This window comes from Myotis myotis, unplaced genomic scaffold, assembly GCF_014108235.1.
Source record: "Myotis myotis isolate mMyoMyo1 unplaced genomic scaffold, mMyoMyo1.p scaffold_m19_p_5, whole genome shotgun sequence".
In the NCBI taxonomy this organism is placed as follows: Eukaryota; Metazoa; Chordata; class Mammalia; order Chiroptera; family Vespertilionidae; genus Myotis; species Myotis myotis.
In genome coordinates, this window is record NW_023416357.1 from 83,024,868 (window position 1) to 83,044,703 (window position 19,836).

At 43.2% G+C, this 19,836-nt stretch overlaps 1 protein-coding gene across 3 annotated transcripts in view; it reads right to left on the reverse strand.

Annotated features, from left to right (window-relative positions):
- BCL7B (BAF chromatin remodeling complex subunit BCL7B) overlaps positions 1-19,836 on the reverse strand; it is a 23,354-nt gene continuing 3,518 nt past the window's right edge. Inside the window, exons 3-6 of one of the 3 annotated variants that reach the window (XM_036308852.1) lie at positions 8,037-8,133; positions 5,725-5,895; positions 4,594-4,673; positions 1-153 (exon numbers count right to left, since the gene is read on the reverse strand). In XM_036308852.1, coding sequence (XP_036164745.1) covers positions 88-153; positions 4,594-4,673; positions 5,725-5,895; positions 8,037-8,133 — 414 coding nt within the window. In that variant the 3' untranslated portion in view covers positions 1-87. The other 2 variants (XM_036308850.1, XM_036308851.1) reach the window with 2 other exon arrangements.

Genomic DNA, 19,836 nt, shown 5'->3' on the forward strand with positions numbered 1-19,836 from the left:
TAAATGTCATTTAACAAAGAAAAATTAACCAAAAAAATGAGTTTGTTTGTCACCTCTGACACGCGTGTCAGGTTCGCCATCACTGCTTTAGGCCGTGGGACTTGGAGCTGGTCTCCGCTGTTCTGTGGTGCGGGATCCTCTCTGTCCTGGAAACTGGAGTCAGGGATTAGAGTTGGACCACCTGGGCAAGCCCTTTGCATTGGACCCTGAGCCCTCTTGTGTCACGGGTGACCCGGGTTCTGGGCACAGCTGATCTGTGTGTCCACAAGGGGGCTTCATTTTCCTGGTTTTCAACGTTCGCTTTCCATAATACTGTACATTCTGTTTTGTTGGGTTTTGTACCAAAAATAAAATGATTTGCTGGTTTCCGGTAAGTACGTGTCATCACTGAAGAGAGCTGGGGGCGGGAGGGACATGGAGGGATTAGGGCAGGGAGATGGGATGACCCACCGCCTGGACTTCACGGTGGGAGGCTGGTTGTGAACATTCCATGTGCCTCGTGTGGAGCTCAAACTAAGGTCTGGGTTTGAAACCAGGTCTGTTAGACCCTCAAAACGGACAGGATCTGACACTCCCCCCCCCCTCCCCCGCAGCTGCCGGAGACCCTGTCTTCCCAGGGGCCAGGGGCCAGGGCCAGCATGGGGCCTCCTCACCGCCCACCCCTCGCCCTCCCAAAATCACACACACACACACACACATACACACACAGTTCCTCATGCTCGGGCTTCCCTCCAGCACACCCAAAAGCTGCTGCCTGGGCTGCCAGTTTCCACTGTCTCCGCATCGCCCTGGGGAGGGTGCTGTCGCCTCCTGCTGTCTCCCTGCTTCCTCTTCCCCCTCAGTCTGCTCCTGACACAAGCCAGAGGGTCTGTCCCCACTGCATCAGCCCAGCGGGTCCTCACCTACAGCCCTGGCCCCTCCCCCTGCACTCAGGGGATGCCAGGTTCTCACCAGCCCTCCATCTCTACAGGATGTGCCCCTCGACCCCCTTCCATTCGGCCTCTTGCCTGTCCTGCTGCCCCAACATGGGCTGTCCCCTCTGCCCAATGCCCTTCTCCAGGTGTCTGCCGGGCTCTCCTCCATCCATTCAGTTTCCCTCAGTGAGCCTCCCTTTGCCCTTCCCTCGCGGAGCCCCTATGTGGCTTCATTCCCATGTTTTCGTGGTGCCCCTGCCCTCTAATGGCTGCACCTAGCGTCTGTCCAAGGATGTCCCCCCCCCCCCTGCACCCCCGTCCTCTCCTCCTGGCGGAACACACGCTCCCTCCATAGGACAGGCAGCTGGCTCCCTGCTGCTCTGTGAGCACCCCGGCATCACCTGGGACACGGTGGGTGCTCAGTCAGTGATACAGGCTGAGTTAATATGCTCAGGCAGAGGCACTAGGTGTAAAGGCCATTGGAAGTGTGGACAAAAGGGGCCACATGCTAACCTGACAAGCTCAGGGAAGGGCCTGCATGGCAGTCTTGGTCTGAAATTAAACTTTAACTAAAAGCAGTTATGGTGGGTAGTTAACGTCCTAGGCTGGTGTTTTCACTGACAAGGTCAACCTTTACCTTAACTGAGCCTATCTGTCTTTTTGCATCTATAACAACATACCCTTGAAATGTCTGGGTAACTTGTAACTTCCCTTATCTGGACCCCTTGGGGCACAGCCTAAGGTGCCTGGGCGCCAGGACAAATACCACAAATTCCTTCATTATTATCATGTTAATTGTTCCTGACCCACTTAAGTATATGTCTGTCATTTAACTTTTTTTTTTTTTAATATATTTTATAGATTTTTTACAGAGGAAGGGAGAGGGATAGAGTCACTGCCTCCTGCACACCCCCTACTGGGGATGTGCCCGCAACCAAGGTACATGCCCTTGACTGGATTCGAACCTGGGACCCTTCAGTCCACAGGCGGATGCTCTATCCACTGAGCCAAACCGGTCAGGGCTCATTTTACTTTTTATCCAATCCCAGGGGTTCCCCCCTCCCCACCGCTTTGCTTTCTCCCACCTCTCTAGTCTATCACCAGTCGATTTCATGTAACCCGCTTACGTCCCTTCCTTTGATTGCAGTCTATATAGATGTGACATGCCATTCTCCAAAGCATTATCTCAATTCATTAAGGTTCCGCTTCCTAGCATTTGTCGACAGTTTGGCTTAAATAAACACATAAAATTCTTTACAGGATTCAGTGCTTTTTTACGTTAACATTACACAGACTCACTCGAGCCGCGGGCCAGTGAGCTCTTGGCCCAGCGCGCTCGGGGCAGGGCCATGGGAGCCAGGTGTTCATTTTCTAGCAAGAAGGTGGGACAAAGAATGAAAAAGGAGCAGTGTGTGTTTTCCCTCAACTACTTAAAAGCTGATGATCTCATTCCATTCTTAAAGCTATGAATAGAAACCCTTAGATCCCATGGCCTGTGGGGACTGGCCTCCAGCGGAGCAGCCGCTCATCCCGATCAGCCGAGCAGTCATAGCAACTGGTTGACCAGTCATTCTGGTCGTTCTACTGTTCGGTCGCTGGGCTTTTATTATATAGGATACTTATTTTATGTTCCACATACAATTGCAGTATCTGTGACATGCATTTGACAACTTGATAGTACATGTTATGTAAAATTTAAAAAAAAAAAATTAGGGATGATAAAACAGGGCAGCAGAATTTGGTCCTCTCATCCCATAAACTTGGAGCTCCTGAGAAAAGTGAATCACTTTAGGGAATACTGAAACAAAGTTCTTTAACATGTAGAATGTAGAACTCTTTCAACCATGACTCTGGTTTTCCTTTGGAATCAAGAAGGAACTCATGGACAGAAAATAGATTAGTGATTGTCAGGGCCTCCAGGAAGGGGCAAGTGGGGAGCAACTGCTTAATAGGTATGGGGGTTTGCGGTAATGAAAAGTTTGGAGGTAGAGAGCAGTGATGATTGCATAATATTGTGTATGTACTTAGTACCACTGAACTGTATACTTCAAAATGGTCAAAATGATAAATGTTATTTTATGTGTATTTTGCCATAATAAATGAAATAAAGAACTCATGAATGCCTCCTAAGCAGCTGTGGAAAACAACTGGTTGCATTCAGTGTACAGAGGAACAGTCATAGAATTCCAACTGCACGACAACTTCAAAGGGAGTCTACAAATCATTGGCATCACAGCCATCCTCTGGGAGTAAGACAATGGGCAGAGCCTAGTCCACAGTGACTTCACAAGCACTCAGCCACCCATACTCCCAGCCCCACCCCCACAACCTTCAAGAATGAAGCACTCAGATACCAACAAGGCATATTTCAAATAGTTTAATTTTAAAAATATTCTATTCAGTGCTAAAATATGTCTTCACTCACTGTTGCCCATTTCCATTTCTTAAACTCTTATGAAACAAAAAATAAAATCACGAAGTTCAATTAAACATGCAGATTTTAAAGAAAGGGAATCTTTCTAGAAAGTCTGAGCTGAAGGAGTACTCTGGGGGATGGGTACTGTGGTCAGACTTCAAATTCTTTCTGGGGTTTTGTGGCATGAATGCTGGGGACTGTGGCAGGAGGCAGAGAATGCTGGAATGAAATGTATGGGTAAGAACAGAAAGCTGCATGTGTGTGGGGGGGGGAGATAGTTTTCTTTTGGTGGTGGTGGGGGGAATTGTCAGCAGCTAGAGAGCCCATGAGAGGCAGGATGACCTCAGAAATGGGCAGAGGTGCCAGGGCAGCAAGAAATCTATATGGACTTTTTTGCCCTCATGTGGAGAAAAGCCCCTTCCCTCCAAAGTCTCTACCTAGGCATCCTCCAATAACGGCCCACAGGGCACCTGGCCCTAAGGGAAAGTCCAGACATCTATAGTCGCCATCAAATTCAAGTAACTCTTGGCACCCTCTTCTCTAAAGGGTGCCTTCCACATCTCTTTCTTCTTATAGAAGCGCCAGCAGCTCAGTCCAGAGGTTCTGGAGTGGAGACTGCTACCTGGAGGTGACAGATAAACCTTGGGATGGCTGATACTCCAGCCTACTTGGGATACAAAGAGGACATGAGCATTCCTCTTCTCAGGAACAAGCAGACATAGGTGCCAGGGAGGGAAGATGATGCGATAACCCCAAGTCCTATGTCAGCCTTCCAGAATAGAAGGCTCCTATGGGCAGGCTCTGGACCCCAGTGCTTGCCCTTAGCCCAGCAACACAGCACAGTCAGAACCAGAATGCAATAAATAGAGGCAGGGGGCCAGGAGACGAAGGGTGCCAGGATGGTGCTAGCTTTCTGAGGCTGTCTGCGGCGCTGCGGGTTGGTCCACACAGACGCGTTTCAGGGGTGGGGCACCTGAGTCTTCCTCTTCCGTGGCCATCTAGGAGCAGCCAGAACATGGAATTATAGGGCCATCCGTCTGAACCAGAACCTCCTCACCCGTAATTACAACCCAGAAGCCCAATGCCAATCTTCTCGTAGATAACCAAACATTTTCCCCTACCTTATAACTTGGAGACACTAGTTTTCCTTGCTGCTTCCCCACTCTACTATACTATAGCACATTCAACACAATATATGCAATTCACAGCAATGAAGTCCTTCCTTTTTTCTTAGAAACTGGGAAACCCAAAGTGCCTCCTTACCTGTGTCTCCAGTGGAACTGGTTCTTCCTTCGTGAGGGTGGGAGGTTCATCAGCCACTTCTGAGGCAGGCAGGGAGGGCTCTGTAAAAGCAACAAGGTCAGCAGAACGGCAAGGCCTCCTGACGCAGGAGACTCCTGTAGAATCTGCCTTAAAGCTGGGGAAGTTTTCCTAAGGCTATCTAGAGGTGTCTTGGTGAAGAGGCAACACTGGCTGAAGAATCAACATACAGTTCTAACTGGTTTGGCTCACTTGGTAGAGCGTTGGCCTACGGACTGAAGGGTCCCGGGTTCGATTCCAGTCAAGGGCACATGCCTGGGTGGTGGGCTCAATCCTTAGTGGGGGGCATTCAGGAGGCAGCCGATCAATGAGTCTCTCTCATCATTGATGTTTCTTTTTTTTTAAACATATTTTTATTGATTTTTTACAGAGAGGAAGGGCGAGAGAGAGTCAGAAACATCGATGAGAGAGAAACATCGATCAGCCGCCTCCTGCACATCCCCCACTGGGGATGTGCCCACAACTCAGGTACATGCCCTTGACCGGAATCGAACCCAGGACCCTTCAGTCCGCAGGCCAACACTCCATCCACTGAGCCAAACCGGTTTCGGCGTCATTGATGTTTCTTATCTCTCTCTCCCTTCCTCTCTGAAATCAATAAAAACATATATTTTTTAAAAAGAATCAACATACATAGAAACAATATATAAGAAGAAATTCACAGGAGATAATGCAAAGAGAATAAACTCTGAAGTGAGAAGGAATATAATCAGAGATACCCACGCTACCAGTTACTAACTATGTGATCTTTGATAAGCAAAACTTTCTAAGACTCCACTTCTTCATCTGTAAAATGGAGATAATAGCATCTATTTCAAGGATTTGGGAGAGAATTGTGCCAGGCGTTAAATATTGAAAGTGCCTCACACAGATCCCGGCGCTCACTTGTGTTGTTTGTTGTCTTCCTTCATTCTGTAGGGGGAAAATACAACCATTCTCCAAAGTAGCCCAAACTGTTAACAAATAGCTTGAGACTGCCAGACTCTGTGGCATTTTCTCTATCCACTTACTCCAAAGAAGAGAAACATCAACAGCAAGAGGCAAGGCCCCTCCAAGATGCTCGTCCTGACTTACCCTCAAGGATCTCCTGGCCCAGAGTAGGGGGCTGGGAGTCATCTGTGCGGAAGTCAGAGGTGTGTGCTGGGCTCAGGGACTCGCTCTGCTGGGGGCTGGGGCTTGAGTTGGTGCTGCTGTCCACCTTGAGTTGATAGACATCAGACACAGAACTCTGGTTGCTGTTTTCATCTGAAAACCAAACATGACAAAGGCAACAGCTGAGGGTGGTAATTATTCCTCAAGAGTAACTCTGGTGTCTTCTTAGGCAGCCATAGACACACCAGGTACAATGATCACTGATGCAGATGCACTCTGAACCAAAGGCAGAGGTTCATGGGGCTTCTATGCACTGCAAATTATCAACAGAGTCTAAGTTGATTAACTTAAGCATTTCCTATTTCACGACATATTCTAAGCACCAGGTGCAGCTAGAATTTTCAAATTTATGCAACATGTATATTTCAGGAAGATCAGGATACAGTTAATTATTACCCACCATTTATAACTTAGACCCTGTATTTTCTTATTGTCCAGTGGAAGAGATGGACAGTATGCCTCTCAACCTTTCTCACAACACAAGATACGTAGAAAATGATAAAATCTGTCTGGCATTCTAGGCTGTCTGAAGGAGGAGGATGGTTATTGTCTGGAAGTATTCAGCTCAGATCCTTTAGTGGTCTAGGTTCCACCCGAAGCCTCAAAGACCAAAGGAATCCCACCTGGGAAGCTGTCTGAAGGCTTGAAATCACCACTTAAGTTAGAAATAGTTAAAAAACACGGGAGTTGTGTTCATTCCTTCCTCTCCTGGTGGCTTAGTTCAGGCCTAGCCTCCAGCAAAAGCCACCTAACTGCCCTTCCTTCAGTACCATGTACTTCCACTGTACTTCACACCTCTGCCAGCATGATATTTCTAAACCCTTCAATGGTTGCCTGCTGCCAAAACAATAAAATTCAAATCCCAGTGCTTCTCTGGACAGGGAGAAGATGGCCCTATCATAGCATACAAAGTCCTTTCTCATCTCCAGTCTCACTCCCTGTTGTTAGTCCACACCAAGCTGGACCCTAAGCAAAGAGCTACTTCCTGCACAGGTGTCTTTCTTATTCTTTCTAGCCTTTCTGGAAAGCCCCTATACAGGCCAACATTGAGCTCAAGCATAATGTCCTCCACATTTCCCAAGCTCTGTTGAGTAAAAATGACCGCCTTCTCTTTTATGCTCCTGTAGTATCCTGTGCACACCTGAGTTTACTATTTTACACACCAGTTTCCTTCCATTATACTCTGTGCAGATAGGCTCTGTGGCTTATTGGTCCTTGAATTTCTTGTGCATAGTACCTGGCATACAGTAGGAGTTCATTAAATGTTCACTGAATGAAAAGGATGAAATGGTGGTCAGACTGAGAAAGGGAAGCCTCATATATGTCTCCTAGAGTTCTACAGTTATTGAATACCCCACACATAACTAAAAAACCTTTTTCTTGTATTCCTTCATATATCACACTGACCCTGGGGTGGGGACAGAGGGTGGGGGGAAAGGTCGGCAGGGAATACCTGCATGCTCCCAGACTAGTTTTGAAGAGAAAATTGTAAGTCCTTTATAGTCTTTACTTCTACGAAGACCACGATCTTCTATGCTAAAATGGAAGTTGCATTTTATTATAAAAAGAATAAAGCTCTAAAAAAAAATAAATAAAAGAAAGAAAAAAAGTAAGAATAAAGCTTTGTCACTTTTGAACTTAGGCGAACACTTTTTTTCTCCAAATATCATTTCCTTAACTAGGGATGAGGGTAACTGCCTGGTTTATATCACAGGCTGATGTCAGGATAAAAATGAGAAACTGAAGTGAAAGTGCTTCACAAACAGTAACTGCCACGTAGGTGTAAGAGGTCACATCATGAATGCGGTCCTGACACAGGCAGGATCTTCACTGAAGATTGATTTAAGAAGCAGAACTTGTGCCAACAGGGGATAGGTAGATGCCCTAGCTTTGGGTGGCTCACTCTCAGGTACTATCATAAAGTATACTGTCTAAAGAAAAGAGCTTCTGATCCAGAAAACCAGGAATTAATGTGGTTTGTCACTTACTAGTTATGTTACTTTATATATGTAACTTCACCTCTCTGAGCCTGCTTCCTTAAATGGAAAATAAGGATACTATCATCTATCTTGCAGGGTTACTGTGAAGTATAAAAGGGAAGATTTATGTATAGTGCCTAGCAAGATACCAGCAAAACAGTAGGCACTGAAATTATACATAGAACTATTCTTATTATTAATGGGTTCATCTAAATTTTCATTTTCCTGCAAGGAAGACATATGGATGCAACTCACCCTGGAATTCAAGAAGGAGAGAGGAATTGGCTGAGGCATCAGAGGGAAAGCCATTAGGTTCCCGGGCTGCTGAACCATTCGATTTTGACTTTTCTTTCTAGAAAAGGAAAAAAAGAGGGATATGACAGAGCCAACCAGGAGACTTGCAGAGATAGAGAAGGGTGCTTTTTGAGACACCACAGAGGTCTGGATTAGGACTGAACAGGAATAATGACAGTGGTTTTGAGAATCCAGGGCCCAAGGCATAATGGAATCCTGGACAAGGTGTTCGCAAGTCTCAGTGTCTGTATCTGTAAAATGGACCCTTCCAGCGCTAATATCATGAATCAAAAGTAAAAGATAGACACATATACTTCCACTAGATTTCCCTGTGGTACTCTTCTGCTTTCTGCCCTGATCAGAATGTTCGATCCAGCCCTTCCTCATGAGGATGGGTGAGAAGCACAAAATATTAATTTCGAAAAAGATTCCTATTTTAGTAGCACAGCAGGAAAAAAAAGTAAGTGAAAGAAGAATGGACCTCTGACTGGAAAAAGGAAGGAGTCATTTATATGTAATGTAAGAAGTTACGGGACAAAGGGGCCCCTGCTAGCTCTATTCCTGACCAAAAAACCCATCCATTCAAAATGTTCACTCTACTTCAATCTTTACCTATAACATCATTCCCTTCAAGCAGGATGTAGGCTACACATGTTAGGGAACCACAGTGGGAAGATGAACTAGCCTGCAACAAACAAGCCCACAGGAAAGGAAACTTGCAAATGACAGCATCCCAACAGCCCAAAGTTTAAATCTGGTAATTTCAAATTCACTAATTCATACTGTTCATCATGTCTCTTTATTATACATGCATTGTACTACTAATACAATTTTTTGTTCATAACTCTCAATCCTATCTCTGCAATAAATTAACTGTACAATTTATGCATGTCCTTCCCTTCATTTTTTCCTACACAGACATAATTTTAGTGTAATTACACTTGACCATTTTACTACATAAACATGTTTTTAATAGCTGCATAATATTCCATATACCATAATTCACTTAATAACTTCTCAACTATTAGACATTTAGCTTTAACTTATTTAGGATTGTGTTTATTGCTACTAGAAGTAAAACCACAATGCTAAACTTTCATTTTTCCCTGGATTATTTTATTGAGATAAAATTCACACAAAAATATTCCTTCTGGATCAGAAAATATAATCATATTAATTTCCTTGAAATACACTGTACCCCACTACTCTCTGAAAGGGTACTAGTTTCACAGCACCCATGCCAACATTTGGCTTTATCATTATTTTTTTCTGATCTCTATTTTATCGTCATTTTAATGATTCTGTGTTCATGTAAAATACATACTTCACTATAGGGAATTCTGGAAGTACAGAAAAATAAACGAAAACCAGAGACAACCTACACATATATTTGTGTGAAAATGGGTCATATAACTTACTTTCCCTTCCTCATTCACTGCATTAAACATTTCTCTATGCAACTGAGTAATCTTCTACATCTTTTTTCATTCTTATTTATTCATTTTTATATATTTTTATTGATTTCAGAGAAGGAGAGAGAGAGATAGAAACATCAATGATGAGAGGGAATCATTGATCAGCTGCCTCCTGCACACCCTACACTGGGGCATATACCCTGACCAAGAATTGAACTGTAACTGCCTGGTTCATAGGTCAAGGCTCAACCGCTGAGCCATGCCGGCCCGGCTACATCTTTTTTATAATGGTTACAAAGATTTACAAAATACAGGTGCACAATAACTTAACTTATTTAATGAATTCTGTACAATAAGTTCTCTTTTTATATATATGTATATGTTTTCATGGATTTTTAGAGAGGAAGGGAAAGGGAGAGAGAGAAACATTGATAAGAGAGAAACATCGACTAGGAATTGAACCAGTGACCTCTTGGTTCATGGGTCCATGCTCAACCACTCAACCACACTAGCCAAGCTACATTAAGATCTTTATTTTGCTTGCAATTTGAAACACTATAAACAATGCAGTAATGCTGAACGTTTGGCTTTATCATTAGGTATATTTAAGCATATTTTATACACATGATTATCTCCTGAGGATAAATTCCTAGAGATAAAACTTGCATATTTAAGGAATAAATATTTAAAACTTTTTACCCCTTCTGTTTTACTGAGTCAGTTATACATGACAAATAAAACTGTAAGATATTTAAAGTGTACATAATGGTGACTTGATATACATATAGGGTGTCCCCCCCCCAAAAAAAATATACACACACACACTTTGAATAATTATAAAGGCAGTGTTTTTTTTTTAAATATATTTTATTGATTTTTTACAGAGAGGAAGGGAGAGGGATAGAGAGTTAGAAACATCGATGAGAGAGAAACATCGATCAGCTGCCTCCTGCACATCTCCTACTGGGGATATGCCCGCAACCCAGGTACATACCCTTGACCGGAATCGAACCTGGGACCTTTCAGTCCGTAGGCCGACGCTCTATCCACTGAGCCAAACCGGTTTCAGCAAGGAAGTGTTTAGTAAAGTAAATTTTACATTCAAAACTGAGCTATCAGCTGTTAAAGTGTGTACACATTTTTTTGGGACACACTGTATACATTTGTGAAAGGATTCCAACAGTCTAATTAATTAACACATCCAGCACTGAAAGCTCTTATGATCAACTTGACCTGTAAAGTTTGTGCCAATTAACTCTCCCATCAGCAGTGAGTGTCCCACTCCCTGTATCCTTCGTAATTTTTTCTTTACCAATTTGATCATCATTTTCCATTTTTCCTAATCTAACAGGTCTATGCTAGTACCTTAGAAGATGGCACACCACCATGAATCACCAGAGGGCAGATAAACTGATGGACCTCTGGGCCCAGCTCAGAAAGCAACACAAACACTGCAAGAAGCCCTCAAGAGAGACAAAGGGAGCTGAGTCCCAGAGGGAATTTGAATAGGAAAAGACCAGGGACTTAAATGGGAAGAGTTGGGGGTGGGAGTGGGGGTGGAGGGGTTGATTCTAGCAGTAATGGCCTCACAGGTGCCAGGGATGTATGAAGAATAAAGAGTGGCTCCATAGCCCTCCTAACATTCACCTTGGGCTTGGCAATGACAAGGGAGGATGGTTGCTCCTATATTAAGGTAGCACATGGAAGAATGGTACTAGGGAGTTCCCTGGGAGGCAGGGGAAGATGGCAGAGGGAACTCCATCCCTTAAATTCATTTAGAGGAGGGAAACCAGAGTTTAGGCTTATACACTCCCTCAGTTGAACATTATTTTAGCCAAGGCAAAGTAGAGTCCCAAGGGAATAAAAGGTAAGTGTACAGAAAACACTAACCAGATATTGGAGGATAACAAGCACCATGAAAGACAATAAACAGAACAAGCTATACCAGAATGGCAATGGCATAGAAGAATTTAAATAAAACACATAGCAAGTCTGCTCACATAGATAAGGATGACACTGAAAAGTTGTTTTGAAGAAGAATCAATACAGGAAATTGGTATAATTGTTCAAAATAAAAAGTAAATGAGTTTGGTAGCAGAAATAGATATAGTTTAAGAAAGGATTAATGAGTAAAAACTGGGTTGAGAAGTGAAAATAGGGAAATGAGGAAAGAATAGCGAGATGAAATAAATGAGAGAAAAGTTCAGAAATAAAGAAGCTAGATGTGGAGAAACCAAGATGGTGGCATAGGTAAACACCAGAGTTTGCTGCCTCGCACAACCACTTCAAAAATACAACAAAAAGACGGAATGGACATCACCCAGAACCACAGGAAGGCTGGCTGAGTGGAAATTCTACAACTAGAAGGAAAGAGAAAAGCATACCGAGACTCAGAGGAGGTGCAGTGCGGAAGTAAAATACTAAGGTACAAAGGCGCACTTGGAGTGGGCTGGCGGCTGAGGGCGCGGTTGTCTTTTTTCAATCGGGAGGGAGTCTCAGGCTCTGAGCTCCAGTTCTGGGCGAGTCTCTGGGGACCCAGACTCATACGGGAGAAGCGGGACTGTCTGGCATCGGTCGGAACTCGAAGGCAGCTTTCTCTTGGAGGTACTTGCAGCAATTGCTGGGACACTGAGAAGCAGGGCCTCTGAAGGCAGGACTGAGAGCAGCCATAACTGCTCACTCCGCCCACCTTGTTGATCCCGTGGGACCCGCCCCACCCAAGCCTTGCACAGAGGCGTTTGCTGGATAGCCTCAGGCAGAGGCTAGATTAGCACCTCCCTAGAGATCCAGGACAGAATTTCTCCCACTGTAGACACAGCTGATTCTCACAGCCAATTGGCCTGGAGGTCAATCCCTCCCAGTTTTACCTACAACAATCAAGGCTTAACTACAACCAGACTGTGCACAAAGACCACAAGGGGGTGCACCAAGAGTGTCTTCCTTAGGTAATTGGGGAGGCTGAACCACTGGGCCCTAGAGGTCACTTAGCACAGAAAACCACTTTATCAACACAGGGAAGCATAAAAAATGCGGAGACAAAGAAACAGGATACAAATGACAGAAATGGAGGAAAGCAAACTGCTGGGTATAGAGTTCAAAACCACACTTTTAAGGTGTTTCAAGAACTTGCTAGAAGCCGCCGATAAATTTAGTAAAAACCTCAAAAAGACTGGTGAGACCGCCAGTAAATGTAGTGAGATCTTCAAGAAATCTAGTCAGACCCTCGAGGTTCTGATAAAGGACCAACTAGAAATTAAGCATACAATGACTGAAATAAAGAATATTACACAGACTCCCAACAGCAGACTAGAGGATCGCAAGAATCAAGTCAATGATTTGAAATATGAAGAAGCAAAAAATACCCAACCGGAAAAGCAAAATGAAAAAAGAATCCAAAAATACGAAGATAGTGTAAGGAGCCTCTGGGACAGCTTCAAGCGTTCTAACATCAGAATTATAGGGGTGCCAGAAGAAGAGAGAGAGCAAGATATTGAAAACCTATTTGAAGAAATAATAACAGAAAACTTCCCCTACCTGGTGAAAGAAATAGACTTACAAGTCCAGGAAGCGCAGAGAACCCCAAACAAAAGGAATCCAAAGAGGACCACACCAAGACACATCATAATTAAAATGCCAAGAGCAAAAGACAAAGAGAGAATCTTAAAAGAAGAAAGAGAAAGAAAGTCAGTTACCTACAAGGGGGTACCCATACGACTGTCAGCTGACTTCTCAACAGAAACTTTGCAGGCCAGAAGGGAGTAGCAAGAATATTCAAAGTGATGAAGGCCAAGAACCTACAACCAAGATTACTTTATCCAGCAAAGCTATCGTTCAGAATTGAAGGTCAGATAAAGAGCTTCACAGATTAAGAAAAAGCTAAAGGACTTCATCACCACCAAACCAGTATTATATGAAATGCTGAAAGGTATCCTTTAAGAAGAGGAAGAAGAAGAAAAAAGGTAAAGATACAAATTATGAACAACAAATACACATCTATCAACAAGTGAATCTGAAAATCAAGTGAATAAATAATCTGATGAACAGAATGAACGGGTGATTATAATAGAATCAGGGGCATAGAAAGGGAATGGACTGACTATTCTCGGGGGGGAAAGGGGTGTGGGGGATGCAGGAAGAGACTGGACAAAAATCGCATACCTATGGATGAGGACAGTGGATGGAAAGTGAGGGCGGAGGGTGGGGTGGGAACTGGGTGGAGGGAAGTTATAGGGGGAAAAAAGAGGAACAAATGTAATAATCTGAACAATAAAGATTTAATAATTTTAAAAAAAAGAAGCTAGATGTGAACATTACAGGATATTCTTATAGAAGTCCTAGAAGATCAGAGAGAGAAGAAATTCTAAAAGTTCCCAGAAATACAAGAGGATAACTACAAAGAATCAAGAATCAGACTGACATCAGATTTCTCACCAGAAGCACAACTGAGTAATAATTTTAAAATGCTGAAATAAAATAATTTGGAACCTAGAATTTCATATAGAGGTCAACTAAACATGAAAGTAAAACAAAGATATTTTCAGGAATAAAAAGATGTTTTCTTTTTATTCCTAAAAATATCAATTAAACATGAAATGATCAACAAAACATAAAAATAAAATAAAGATATTTTTAGGAATAAAAAGATATTTTCAGAAAGTTCTACAAAAGCCCTCTGTGAAAAAATTTTGAAGGATGGATTCCAGCAAGAGAAATGAATCTAGGAAAAAATAATAATAAATAGGTGGCAAAAAACCCTGGCTGGTTTGGCTTCATGGATAGAGCATTGGCCTGCGGACTGGAGGGTCCTGGGTTCGATTCCATTCAAGGGCACATGCTCAGGTTGCAGGCTCAATCCCCGAGGTAGGGAGGCGTGCAAGAGGCAGCCAATCAATGATTTTCTCTCATCACTGATGTTTCTATCTCGCTCTCCCTTCCTCTCTGAAATCAATAAAAATAAAAATAGGTGGCAAAGGGTTAGTAAATAATTAGTAATGTTAACTTTGGCTAATTAAGCAATGACTAAAATAAGAAATATCTGCAAAAACTGAAATATGTGAACTGAATAGCCTATATAATAAAAGCTTAATATGCAAATCAACCGAACAGCTGAACAACCGGTCGCTATGATGTGCACTGACCACCTGGGGGCAGATGCTCAACGCAGGAGCTGCTCCTGCATTGAGTGTCTGCCCCCTACCCCCTGACAGGGAGGCGACAGGCGGTGGCAGTGATCGGGGCGCGGGACTGGCCAGTGGGCAGCGCCAGGCCACCAGCCAAGGTGGGTGCCAGCGGGGGCACCCCGATCGCCCTGCCTGCCAGTCGCCCCACAGATTGGCTCTGATCGCCAGCCAGGCCTAGGGACCCTACCCTATATGGGAACAGCCTCTTAGATTTAAAAATTAAAACCTGGCAAGGCTACTTTAACACTGAAAAAAACAGGATGATGCAGCGATGACATGCATGCACTCTGGCTTGTACATTTTGTGGTCAGCCCTGATTCTGACACTTATAACTGTGTGACAAAGCCAATTACTTAACTTCTCTCTCCTTCAGTTTTTCCACCCATAAGATGGGGGAAATGGTACTACTGCCGCAGAAGGATCATGTTATGTACTACTTTTTATAATCAGGGCAAAAAAATGTAGCTGCCCATACAACAGCAGGATGCCTTTCACCTGTATGAAAAGTATGGTCATTGGTGCATGCAGCATCCTGGATTTCAAGAGGGATGTCCAACGTGGGGATCAGGCCTAAACAAGCAGTCAGACATCCCCCGAGGGCACAGGTCGGGCTGAGGGACACCCCCCACCCCTGCAAGAATTTCGTGCACCGGGCCTCTAGTATAATCTAAAATTCCAGTCAAAACTAAGGACAAGGGCCCAGCCAGTATGCCTCAGTAGTTGAGCATTAGCCCATGAATCACGAGGTCACAGTTGATTCCTGGTCAGGGCACATGCCCAGCTTTCAGGCTCCATCTGATCCCCTGGTAGGGGGCGTGCAGGAAGCAGCCAATTGATGTTTCTATCTCTCTCTCTCCCTCTCCCTTTCTCTCTAAAATCAATAAAAATATATTTAGAAAAAAATAATTAAAAAATATTTCCTTAGAAAAGATATTTATATATTAAAAACAACAACTAAGGACAAGGTAAGGATAGAAGTGAGGGAGAGGCAGAGACCATAGGTGGGGAAAATGTTGTGGGTATTACCAGGTTCAGAGGGAAAATACAGATTCTGATACACTTTACAGGGAAACATAGTAAGTCTTAAGTTAGAGGTAGCCAATAGAAAAAAGAACTTAAAATCACCAGAAGAAAATTTAGTCACCAGAAGGTAAAGAGAGGAGGAAAAAAGCAAGTGTATTATGGCAGAAATCCTCGTCCATATTAATAGAACTTTTTTGTTGTTGTTAATCCCACCTGAGGATATTTTTTTCCATTGCTTTTTTTTTTTAGAGAGAAAAGTGGGAGGGAGGAAGGAAGGGGGAGAGGGGGAGAGGGAGAGACAGAGAGAGATGGACATAGACTAGTTGCCTCCTGCACACACCCTGACTGGGACTGAGAACCAAACATGCAACTCAGGTATGTGCCCTTGACCATACCTGGGGGTGAGGGGTGAGGGTGGACGACGACCATGCTCCAACCACTGAGCAACACCAGCCAGGGCATATTAATAGAATTTTTAGGTGGTCATATTTTCTCAGTCTTCCCAGGCACTAGATGTACCACAAGCTATTATGAACACTTATAGTATATGCTGGGGCAACTTCAAGGAAACTACTTAAACTCCCGAAAATACCATTTGCCATCTTTCTACTCCTCCTGCTGCCTGGTACCTGAATGTGCTGAGTGAATGGCTAAAGCTTAACCTTGGAATACAAGGTCAAAAATGGAGCAGAGAATGGGGAACTGTTTAATGGGTATGAAGTTTTAGTTTTACAAGATGAAAAGTTCTGGAGATTGGTTGTAAAACAAGGTAAATATATGTAACACTACTGTACTGAACTAAACACAAAAAAAATGATAAGATGGTAAATTTTATGGTGTGTGTATTTTACTACAATTAATTAAAAAGAGTAAAATGAATAGTGTCACTACTCTCTAAAATTATTATTATTATTATTAAGCCTCACCAAAGAATATGTTTCCCTTGCTTTTCTTAGAGAGAGAAGAAGGGAGAGATGGAGAGAGGCAGAAAGAGAGAGAAAGAGAGAGAGAGAGAGAGAGAGAGAGAGAGAGAGAGAGAGAGAGAGAGAGAGAGAGAGAAAGAAATATCATTCATACACGCCCAGGTTGGAGATCAAACCTGAAACCTAGGTATGTTTCCTGACTGGGAATCAAACCCACAACCTTTTGGTGCACTGAACCAACACTCCAACCAACTAAGCCACCCAGCCAGGACTCTAAAATAATTTTTTAAAATATATTTTTATTGATTTCAGAGAAGAAGGGAGAGGGAGAGAGAGATAGAAACATCAATGATGAGAGAGAATCATCGATTGGCTGCCTCCTGCACGCCCCCCTACTGGGGACCAAGTGCACAACCCGGGCATATGCCCTTGACCGGAATCGAAACTGGGACCCTTCAGTCTGTAGGCTGATGCTCCATCCACTGAGCCAAACCAGCTAGGGCTAAAATGATTTTTTTAAAATATATTTTTATTGATTTCAGAGAGGAAGAAAGAGGGAGAGAGAGAAAAACATCCACAATGAGAGAGAATCATTGATCGGCTGCCTCCTGCAAGTCCCCCACTGGGGGATCAAGCCAACAACCCAGGCATGTGCCCTTGACCGGAATCGAACCTGGACCTTTCAGTTCGTAGGCCGACACTCTATCCACTGAGCCAAACCAGTTAGGGCTAAAATGATTTTTTAAAGAAACAAAAAGATTAGAAGCAGCTAGGTCCTTAGGGACTCTTGGATCAGAACCACCACACTAGTTCTGAAGTTTCTCTTTGAAAAGAGATTTCTTAAGACATTCAAGAAAAATCTTAATTGTGTTGTCTATGTTAAAATTAAAAAGTTTTTTTTTATACTCAGGCAGCATAAAGACAGTGCAAAGACAAGCCATGGAATGGGAAATGGTATGGGTAGTATAGAATTTAAAGAATTTGTCACCAGAACACAGACAATTACAAGTCATTAGAAAAAGACCAGAGGCACATACACTTAAATATGCACTTCCTAAAAGAGGAAACCCAAAAGGCTAATAAGCATAGGAAAGGTGCTCAATGTCATTAGTAATGACACAATTTGTCATCAAATTAAAACCAAGATGAGATAACTTTACATATAAATCTAACAATACTGGTTTTTTTTTGTTTTTTTAAAAATATATTTTATTGATTTTTTACAGAGAGGAAGGGAGAGGGATAGAGAGTTAGAAACATTGATGAGAGAGAAACATGGATCAGCTGCCTCCTACACACCCCCTACTGGGGATGTGCCCGCAACCAAGGTACATGCCCTTGACCGGAATTGAACCCGGGACCTTTTAGTCTGCAGGCCGATGCTCTATCCACTGAGCCAATAGAAATAGAGGTAGCCACAAGAGGTAGCCAATGGAAAGCAGAGGTAGCCAATAGAAGGCTAGGGCTGACCTGGGTTGTTTTGACAAGAGTATCAGCTTTATACAGACAGTCCTCGGGTTACGTCGAACTCGACATATGTCGTTTCATGGTTATGTTGCCATCTCCCATTTATTTATAAAAAAAAAAAGTTCTGTCATTTCTACATATGTACATATGTGCTTTATGTTTTTCATTATTTATTTACCAGAAGTAAAGGTCAAGAATTGTTACCTTTCTTTTAAATTTTTTTTACTGTTTCACTTCATTACTGCTGTGTATGTGCTCCACGTGAGTGACATAGGTGCTTTTGTTCCGACTTACGGCGAAAATCACATTACGTCGTGCCATAGGAACGGATGTCTGACATAACAAGAGGACCTACTGTATTTATTCATTACTAGAGAACTGGTGCACGAATTCGTGCATGGGTGGGGTCTGACCAGGGGAAGGGGCTGCAGGAGGGTGGCCAGCCAACCCGCCCTCGATCGGGCTGGTTGGCCAGCCACAGTGCATGTCATAGCAACCGGTCGTTCCAGTCGTTCCAGTCGCTTAGCTTTTATCTATATATATAAAAGCCCAGCAACCGACTGGTGGAATGACCGGTTGACCAGTCACTATGACACGAACTGATCACCAGGGGGCAGATGCTCAATGCAAGAGCTGCCCCCTGGTGGTCAGTGCACTCCCACAGGGGGAGCGCCACTCAGCTGACCGGGATGAGCGGCGCTCCCACAGCAGGCTAATCCCCGCAGTCCACGCTCCCCCCCCCCCCCCACACACACACACAGTGCACGAATCCGTGCACCAAGCCTCTAGTACAGTGATGGCGAACCTGACACGCGTGTCAGAGGTGACACATGAACTCATTTTTTTGGTTGATTTTTCTTTATTAAATGGCATTTAAATATATAAAATAAATATCAAAAATATAAGTCTTTGTTTTACTAAGGTTGCAAATATCAAAAAATTTCTATGTGACACAGCACCAGAGTTAAGTTAGGGTTTTTCAAAATGCTGACACGCCAAGCTCTAAAGGTTCACCATGACTGCTCTAGTATATATAGAATACTGTGCATTTATGATTCACTTACTTTTTTTTAAATATATTTTATCGATTTTTTACAGAGAGGAAGGGAGAGGGATAGAGAGTTAGAAACATCGATGAGAGAGAAACATCGATCAGCTGCCTCCTGCACACTCCCTACTGGGGATGTGCCCGCAACCAAGGTACATACCCTTGACCGGAATCAAACCTGGGACCCTTGAGTCCGCAGGCTGATGCTCTATCCACTGAGCCAAACCGGTTAGGGCTGTTTCACTTACTTTTATGTCTGTTTTATATTTGAGATTTTTCAAAAACAATTAGGGGAAAAGAGTTGGAGACAATCTGGGTGTTTTATTACCCAGGAAATGTGTACGTGAATGTGAACACTATATAAAAGAATACAGTACAAGGGTCAAAGGTAGTAACTCTATTTACAATTATAGAAACATAGAGAGTTCTCAAAAACAAGGCTGAACAAAGAAGAATGGAGGTTTATAGCACAATGCTACATTTAGATGTAAACATTTAAAAACACCAACATGAAACAATGCTATGTGTTTTTCAAGAATACACAGATGTCCAGATAAACCCATGGAAGAGGAATTAGAAAGGCATATATACATATAAAACATATAAAAATACACTGCAGTGAATAGCTAACTGGATAAAAACAGGAGTCAGCAACCTTTTTCTTAAAGGGCCAGATAATAAATATTTTAGACTTTGCAGACCATT